The sequence below is a fragment of the Peromyscus leucopus genome, chromosome 2 (assembly GCF_004664715.2).
Source record: "Peromyscus leucopus breed LL Stock chromosome 2, UCI_PerLeu_2.1, whole genome shotgun sequence".
NCBI classification, from domain to species: Eukaryota; Metazoa; Chordata; class Mammalia; order Rodentia; family Cricetidae; genus Peromyscus; species Peromyscus leucopus.
In genome coordinates, this window is record NC_051064.1 from 133,497,037 (window position 1) to 133,506,116 (window position 9,080).

The 9,080-nt window shown below is 48.2% G+C and overlaps 1 protein-coding gene across 3 annotated transcripts in view; it reads right to left on the reverse strand.

Moving 5' to 3' along the window:
- Positions 1–4,556: 4,556 nt before the first annotated feature.
- Positions 4,557–9,080, reverse strand: part of Themis2 (thymocyte selection associated family member 2) — a 20,094-nt gene continuing 15,570 nt past the window's right edge. For 2 of the 3 annotated variants that reach the window (XM_037203022.1, XM_037203021.1), the window contains exons 4-6: positions 7,277–8,364; positions 5,262–5,442; positions 4,557–4,907 (exon numbers count right to left, since the gene is read on the reverse strand). In XM_037203022.1, the coding sequence (XP_037058917.1) occupies positions 4,798–4,907; positions 5,262–5,442; positions 7,277–8,364 (1,379 nt within the window). In that variant the 3' untranslated portion in view covers positions 4,557–4,797. The remainder of the gene's footprint in view (positions 4,908–5,261; positions 5,443–7,276; positions 8,365–9,080) is intronic. The other variant, XM_028888123.2, reaches the window with a different exon arrangement.

Sequence of the window (9,080 nt, forward strand, 5' to 3'; positions counted from 1 at the left end):
ACATGTTCCAGTCTGGGATGTATGATAGGGTACTTTCACAGATTTCCAATTTCCTCTAGTTACCAGGTAAAAAAAAGCTTTGGTTCTAGGTGGGCCTTTCCATGGAATTCAAATAATAACTTAGCAATTAAGTGGCTTGTTTCAGGAAACAGGTGGATCTCTTGAGTTCTGAGCCAACCTGATCTACATACCAGGTTCTAGGCAGCCAGGACTACATAGAGAAATCTTGTCTCACAAAAAGGGGGTGGGGGTAGGGAGACCTAGTAGGTTATGAGCACCTGCTATTTTTCCAAGGGGGCCTGAGTTCATTTCTAAACACGCATGTCAGACAGCTCACAACTATAGTAGTTCCAGTTCTGGGGATCTAATGCTTCCTGGCATTTGCTTGCGCGCACACACACACACACCCACCCACACACACACACACACACACACACACACACATACACACACAAGTTGTTCAGTGTCTATTACATCCCAAACTGTTAGTTAGGTACTAGCAATAGTCGATAAGTACCAGAAGGCTTGCAGTGGACTGGCCTGACTTCTGGTCACCTGATGGCTCTCAGTGATCACATGATTGCTGAGCACTGGTAGTCAGAAACAGAGCATAGGCAGGAGAGTGGTATGGAATTCCGGCCCCTAGAACTGCTGCATTGCACAGGTAGAAGAGCATGTGTTTGGGAGTCCAATATGAGGTGTTCAGTACATTGGAACACCAATAAGATCCATGCTCTTAGAAATTACCAGTGTCGGGGCTGGAGAGATAGCTCAGAGGTTAAGAGCACTGGCTGAGTTCAATTCCCAGCAACCACCTGGTGGCTCACAGCCATCTATAATGAGATCTGTTCATGCAGGCAGAACACTATACATAATAGATATATAAATCTTAAAAAAACAAAAAACAGACAAAAACTACCAGTGTCACCTTTCATGTGTTCAACCTTCTCTTGGGGAAATTTTTAGGACTGCAGTGGGAAATGGGGCATCATGAAAAATAACATTTACTAAGCTTACCTAGAGAAAGGCCAGAGTAAGAATTAGTATTTAGTGTGGATTAATGGTTTTATTTTGTTTTAGTACAGTTGATTTCACAAGCCTAAAAGAAAAAAGATAATGTAGCTGGGAGAAACTTCATATTGGTAAAATGTTTGGACATGTACCCTATTTTGTTTAGCAACTTTTACATAAGTTTACCCTATTAATATACTTATCATTATAAAGCATTCAGAAGTAGAAATGAGCCAGGTACACTGACCAACACCTTGAATCCCAGCACTCGGGAGGCAGAGGCAAGCAGATCTCTTGAATTTGGAGCCAACCTGGTCTAACATAACTAGTTCCAAGTCAATCAAGGCTGCACAATGAGACCTGTCTCAAAACAAAAAGTGCTGATACTTATTTTCTGTTCGCAAGGGAACTCACTGGTGTATAGTCATCACTTGGAAGGCCATTGCTCAAGGGGCATCCCCAGCCCCATTGTAATATTCTTCCCACTTGTCCAGCTTGTTGAGGGAAAGAAAACAAGTCCTCTGATGGTTCCCCGAGCAAATGACATTACTCAGAAAAATCAGCTTGTGTTGAGGCGCAGTCCGACACTGGCTGAGGACATCTACCCATGGAGGCACGTATGGCTAGAGGTTGACACCAGGCATCTCCCTCAGCCATGTATTTCTGGGACCTTAGAACTTGATGTTTCAGCTAGACCAGCTACCCAGTGAACCCCTGGGATCTGCCTGTCTCTGGGCCCCACCCCCCAATGTTAGGGTTACAAATACATGCCACTAGGCCAACTTCCATGTAGGTGCTGTGGATCCAAACTCAGGCCATCATCCTCAATATAGCAAACACCTTACCTACTAGGCCACCTCCCCAGTCCCTGTAATTCCTTTAAGCATAGTTTCCAAGCTAAGAAATTGCTGCCTTTGTCTACAATGAAGCATCTGATTACTCAGAAATCCTTTTTTTATTTTTCATATGTATAAGTATTTTGCCTCCATGTATATGTGCCATGTTCATGTAGAGCCCACATAAACCAGAAGAGAGGGTCAGAATCTCAGGAACTGGATGACAGTTGTGAGCAGTGGAATGGGTGCTGGGAACTAAACCTGGGCCCTCTGCAAGAACACCCAGTCCTCTTAACTACTGAGCTGTCTCTCCAAGCCCTGGAAATCCTATTTCCTAGGAACTGGTAGCCCTCTTTTCTGCTCTCCTTTTGTGCCAAGATTGAACTTGTATATGGAAGTGAAAACTAGAGGCACCTTGTATGTTGATCTACCCTCTAGTTGAGAGCCAGGAAGGAACTTTCTGTCAAGATCTTACTGCTTCTCTCTACTGTCTGTCCCTGCATCTTCCAGTACAAGGAACATTGGCTTCTAGGGGAGAGGCAGTAGAAACTGGTGGATGAGAAACCCATAGTTGGGACTGGCCAGCAGCCTGTAGGAACCACCTGGAGAACTCCATTCAAGGTTATAAAGGTCAGAGGACCTGCAAAGACAGGTCCAGGCAGCCCTGAGAGGAGCAGACTCAGGAGCATGCACAGGAGTAGGTGCCTGGGATCCGATCAGAAACTGGACCCAGTCTTCTCACAGCAGCTGTAAATTCAGCATCTATTTATCTGCTGTCTTCTCTGGCGGCCTAGGGCTAAATCCTGTGACTTCACCAGCTTTCAGTTCCCACATTTCCCTGGATCTGACAGATGGCCTCACCCAACATGCCTAAACCAACCTTGGTAGTTACATGGACAAAGGTTTGTGTTTGTCCTTTTATCTCTACCTCTGGAAATGATGAGACTGTAGCATGGAAACCAGGATGGCAGACACAGCTGGGTGGCACTGTGCTAGTCTGGCTTGGTTACCAGCAATGCTAACAGTGAGTGCCAAGTACAGGTACCAAATGCCTTGCAGATATATCAGTTGATCCTTAAAACAATCTTTAGATGTCCTGAAACTAAAGCCTAAAGTGAAACAAGTGGCTGAAACTGGCATTTGGTACATGGTCTGCTGGGAACCTAATCCAGACTTTGCCTTTTGGAGCCTTCTCCTTAACCACTGTGGTGGTCTACCTCCTGAGACCATCAGTTGCTAAGCCTGTTTCCTAATCTTTAAAATCAGGCTGCTGTTTCTCTCCAAGAGCTCAAGGTTTAGATATGGTTTTTAAAGGGTCTGGTGCCCAGGTAAGACTTAATAAATTATTCATACAGAAGTGCATGTCATTTTGAGTCTGGGCTTTAGCCTGAAATGATCTTGGGTAGTCACCTCGCAGCTTTAACCATGTTACAGCACCACTCAAAGCATGCCTTGGGGCTGGAGAGATGACTCAGTGGTTAAGCACACTGGCTGTTCTTCCAGAGGACCTGGGTTCAGTTCCCAGCACCCACATGGCAGCTCACAACTGTCTGTAGCTCCAGTTCTAGGGGGTCTGGCATCCTCATACATGCAGGCAAAATACCAATGCACATAAAAATAAATTATTTTAAAAAGCATGCCAGATTTCCACAGCTTTGGGTCTCCATTAGTTTCTTGTTTTTTTTTTCCCTTAATAAATATGTAGATCAATCAGGCCTTGAACTCACAGATAGTCACCTGCCTCTTCCTCCACCAGAATGCTGAGATTAAAGGTGTACACCACCAAGCCCAGCTTTAAATTTTTTTAATTGTGTCTTATTTTTGTGGGGGTGGGCAGGGTTGTGCAGATGAGTATAGTGTCCACAGAGTCCAGAAACAGGTCGTAGATGCCCCGGAGCTGGAGTTACAAGCAATTGTGAGCCACCTGATGGGAGTGCTGGGATCTGAACTTGGGTCCTCTGCAAGAGCAGCAAAGGACTCTTAATCACTGAGCCGTCTCCAGTCCCTCCATCTTTGTGAATTAGCTCTTTTAGTTCCTTCCACTAACAGATTTTGAGACCTAAAGTCCTACCGAAAGTTTTGTTCTTGGAGGCAAATTCTCACATTTATATTTGTACAAGCCCATTTACCATGAGCTGGGTTCTACCAACATGGAGAATACTGTCTGCCGCTGGGCACAGCCTGGACTGCAGAAGCAGACAAAGGAGGTGGCGAACACTGGGTGGTGCCGGGAGGACTGACTTCCCTTTACCAGGAGGCAGGCAGTACTGAAGCTGGTGGCCTTTGATTTTTCTCTGCGCCTAGTCGTGGGACAACTGGTAAGCACAGGAGTGGACAGAACTTAAATGGCTTCTCTGGACACTAAAGCTCTAAAGGCTAAGAGCATCACATGCAAACTTCTGGGACCAGGCAGAGGTAGGAACCCTCTAGAACCCAAAGGAGGCAGTGTAATTGGACATTTCCTGTCCTGTCCCAAACAAACACACAGAGGCTTACACGAATTATAAATGCTCAGCCAATAGCTCAGGCTTATTACTAACTAGCGCTTACATTTTAAGTTAACCCATATTCCTTATTTACATTCTGCCATGTAGGGATACCTTTACATTCATCTCCTGCTCCCTTGGCACCTGCCTGGCGACTCCTGACTCTGCCCTTCTCCTCCCTGTCATCCTTAGTTTGGTCACCCACCCATACTTCCTGCCTGGCTACTGGCCAATCAGCGTTTTATTAGCCAATGAGAGCAATACATACTCACAGTATGGGGAAGGATAATTCTACAGCAAGGTAGGAATAGTGTCTGTCCCATTTTCAGTTCCATGCCCATCTGAGTCTGAGTCCCTGGAGACTGCCCTAGGTCTCTCAAGAGTTAGCTGGTATCCCAGCTCCCTGTGCAGCAGCAGCTGGGAACTGTGGCCTCCCCAGCACCTAGATGATTTTCTGAAAGGGCTCAAATTTCTTCATAGTCGTGGTCATCCATATCTGGGTCAGGCAGGGGGTATGACTCAATGATAGAATATTTGTTGAGTGTGCTCGAGGATTTGGGTTTCATGCCCACCACTGAAGAAGAAGAAAAGAAAGTCTAGGTTATTCAGAATCTTGTCTTTAGGCAAGTTCCTCCCCCTCTTCAGTTTCCTCCCATGAACAGGGAAGGTGTGGTTAACTATGGCCCAGAAGCCACAGTCCATTTTCCTTGACCACTGCAGCCATTTTTCTGTCCTGATTGTCATAGGAGGACCTTGTATCTGGGACTGGTCTCATTTCATTGCTAGGGTGTGGGGTCTAGCGAGAAAGACCTCTCCACCTGACCTACTCCATACAAGCTTGGATCTCTCTCAAACTAGGACCACAGGAGGGTCCCCCGGGCAGAGCTAGCAGAGGTGGGAGAGGGACTTGATGGGCCAAAGGACTCACCTGAATTCTGGGTTTGGGTTTTGGATTTAAGGTCTTTCTCGTGGGCAGGAATCTTGCTGTACAGATTTGCTTTGTCCTTGGGGAGGTCTTCCAAGGTCGTCTTCGCCTTGGGTTCAGGCTGTGGGTAGGATTCCTGTTGTCCTATAACTTGAGACTGAGCAGGAAAACAAGACAAAAAAATCTAAAAGACCAGAAATCAGAAAAGGTACAAGGATCAGCTGTCAAGCCCGTGAGACAGTTTCCCTGACAGTGCCACTTACTGTCTGCTTTTCTGGGTCAGGCTTCTCAGGGACAGGAGTCTCTCATGAGACTGAAATTCCTCGGGACTCATCTTTTTAACTTCCACTGCCACATGGCTACACGATAATAAATTCAGGCCTCCTGAGGCCTCAAAACAATATGCTTGTTGAGTTCACAAAGCATACTTTGGATAGGTCACTCAGGCACATAGGCAGTGCAGTCCGGGCCGAGTTCAAACCCAGTCCTCCCATCCTAGCTGTATGAGTTCTGGTGACTTGCCTCTGTTATCTCTGCTGTAAAGAGAATGTTGGTGCTTATGTGTGTGTGAGTGTGTGTGTGTGCGTGTGCGCGCCCACGCAGAGGAGGGACACTGTGAGAAGAGCCACCAAGTAAACATGCTATAGACAAACAGGAAGTGGCTAACACAAGGGCTTGTGGGGGAAGTCCTCTTGGGTTTACCACTAAGAAAGATGCTCAGAGGGGTAGCTTGAGCCTGCATCCCACTCTCCCATCTTTGATTCCACTTAGCTCATTTAACAGGGTCCACCAGCCTTGGAGACGCGGAATTTCTGCTCTCTGCCCCCTTATCCTGCCTAACTCTCTTTAGGCAGAGAGACTACATACAGTACAGGACTGAAAGTGACATGTCTCTACGCTATGGCCACAGCAGTAAGATGACAGAGAGCGGGGCCAGCTTGGGGAGAACCTTCCCCAAGCCTGAAGGAGGAATAACGATAGCCACGGGCCTAGTATAGGTCTCGTATGGGTCACCTGAATTCTGTGACCCATGCTAGACCCACGTGCCAACCCAGAGCCTTTCTTCTGTGGCTGGAGCTGGGAATACAAAGTGGTGGGAGGTGGCCCAGGCATGCCAGACTGGAATCAATTCATGAAGGATGCCATGTGGAACCGCTGGAGGCTTCAACACTGTGTCCAGCAGGCAATCAGAGATTTGGGAACTAGGCTAGTTTTAACTGCCAATTTGATACAACCTAGAATTACCTGGGCAGAGAGTCTAGATGAGGAATTATCTAGATTAGGTTGCTCTGTGGGTGTGTCTGTGGGGGACTGTCTTGACTGCCAACCAGTGTTGGACAACCATTCCCTATGCTGGACTCTGAACTGTGTAAAAGGACAGAAAGTCAGCAAGAAGGCTAGCAGGCATAGGCATGCATGCATCAGACGCTTTCTGCTCTAGGCTGGACATGGCCTGGCCAGCTGTCTCAAGCCCGTCTCTGTGACTTCCCTGCAGTGACAGGCTGGAACCTGGAACTGTGAACTAAAATAAACCTTCTTCCTCTAAGTCGCTTTTGGTTCAGGGCATTTTATCACAGCCACAGAAAACAAACTAGACAGGAGGCCATCCTAAGAGCCACTGGAAGAACAGATGATGCTCCACTTGGGAGTGGCAGCCAGGTGACAAGAAAAGCACCAGGAACTTAGAGTCAGAATGTTCACACTCAAGTTCAGGCCTTCCATTTAGTAATTCCAACTTTGGGGGCATGCCAGAGTCTCAATCCTCATTTTCTCAATCATAAAATACTGATAATTGTACCAACTTTAGGATCATGAGGCCTGAGTGGGAACAACTGGTACAAAGAACAGAACTTAATGAGCTGCAAGTTCAATACAATTGGGAGAGAATCACGGCAGGCAAAAAGCAAGGAAAGGGCCCAGGGTGAGCCCCACAGGTGACCCCCTCCCTGCCCGTGGGATCCCATGCATACTTTCACACCACCCTTCCTGCCCGTGAGGTTCCCAATGGCCATGCATACCTGCACACTGTCCTCTTTGCAGCTCTGTATGATCTGCTTCTGCACACTGATACCCTTGCTCTTTGGGGGCCTGGGCGGGGGCGCTTGGCTCTCAGGGGCTGGCAGCTTCCGGAGACTGTAGTAAAAGGCTTCTGACAGTTCCTCCACCCTAGCGACAGAGAGTGGCCCAGCCACCTGCCCGGGCTGCTCCTCAACCTCCGCTACCATCAGGTCCATCCACCTGGGAGGGATTTCAAAGCACATTTCTGGCTGGGAGTCCAGGCCTACCACCAAAGAGGGTTCTGTGAGCTTCTCCTCCAGCCGCAGGCCCGGGAAGGAGACCAGAGGGTCAGTGGGGTGCCGGGCATCCTTAGCCACCACCTTGACCTCACAGGGCAGGGAGAACTGGGCAGTGAGATCTGTTAGGCTATAGCGCCGGCCATCAGTCACCTCCTCCACAAAGCTACCAGAGAGGTAGAGGGGTAGCAGAATCTGTTCTTTGCTCTCCACTTCCTCCTCTTCCTCCTCCAACTCCTCCTCTTCCTCCCCGGCCTGCTCACTCAGACGCTGACATATCAAGACATCTATGTCCTGGCCCTGGGTCCCGCAGACCTGGCTTTGACCCAGCACCTCCAGCCGATCACCCACAGCCAGGAAAGAAAATCCAGGATTCTCCTCTTCGTTCCCATCACAGTCTTTTGTGGCCACCACCCGAAGGGGTCGGCCTGGCTGGAGAGCACCCAAAAGGTCATAGGCCGTGGGGAACTCCCTTGGCCTCCGCCTCAGCTTGCCCTGGTAGGCCCCAGAGAGAAAAAAGTATCTGGGAACTCTTCGGCTCTTGCTTGAGGCCACCACCCTCCAGGATGGCGAGGCTGGCCCGTAGATGCAGAGCCTTTGGCCTTTGCGTAGGGAGGCCGCCCACGGGCTGAGGAAGATGGGTGGGCCCTCAGGAACCTCCAGGATCTCCGTGGCCATTGGGAAGGGGCCTCCCTGGGCCAGGACCTCACTCAGCAGCAGCGGTTTGATGAAGTGGATGTGCTGGGAGGAGGCGGTGACGTCATCTACCTCCACCTCCAGGGTGGACGGGATCTTGACGATGGTGCGGCGCACTGTGGGGAGAGGGGCAGTTCTGGGATGCAGCATGACACCGGGGTAGCCCCCACCCCAGCTCCGACTCCTGTTTCATCTTTTCTTTCCCACAATCATTTTCCTACTATACTAGGTTTTTTTTTAGCCCAATCTCTTTTATTTCTTAATTTTTATTTTTTAATTTAAAATTTCATTTTTTTTTTTTTTTTTACTTTTAACTGTGTGTAGGTGTGTGCATGTGAGTGCAGGTGACCATGGAGGCCAGTGGATAATGATCCTGCAGGGGCTGGAGTTACAGGAGGTTGGGAGCTGCCTGACAGGGTAACTCCAGTTCCAGGTGGATCTGATGCACTTTTCTGACCTCCACAGGCACCAGGCATGCAAATGCTGCACAGACATGCATGCAGCCGAAACTCTCATACACATAAATAATTTATGCGTTAATATATTTTCTATTTCACATAAATAATTTTTTTAAAAAAACCCTCCTTATTAAAATAAAAATAAAGCACATGAGCCAGGTGTGACGCTACACCATTACAGTGCCAGCGCCTGGGAGATGGAAACAGGACTGTCAGGGGTTCAAGACTAGCCAGGCTGCATGAGATGCTGTCTCAAAATAAAATAAAATGCCAACTAAGGAGGTCATAATATTGCACAAGGGTAACATAAGGGGTGTGCTGTGTTTGGGAGGACAGGGAAGTCAGTGTGTGATGCTTAAATAGAAACTGTGAGG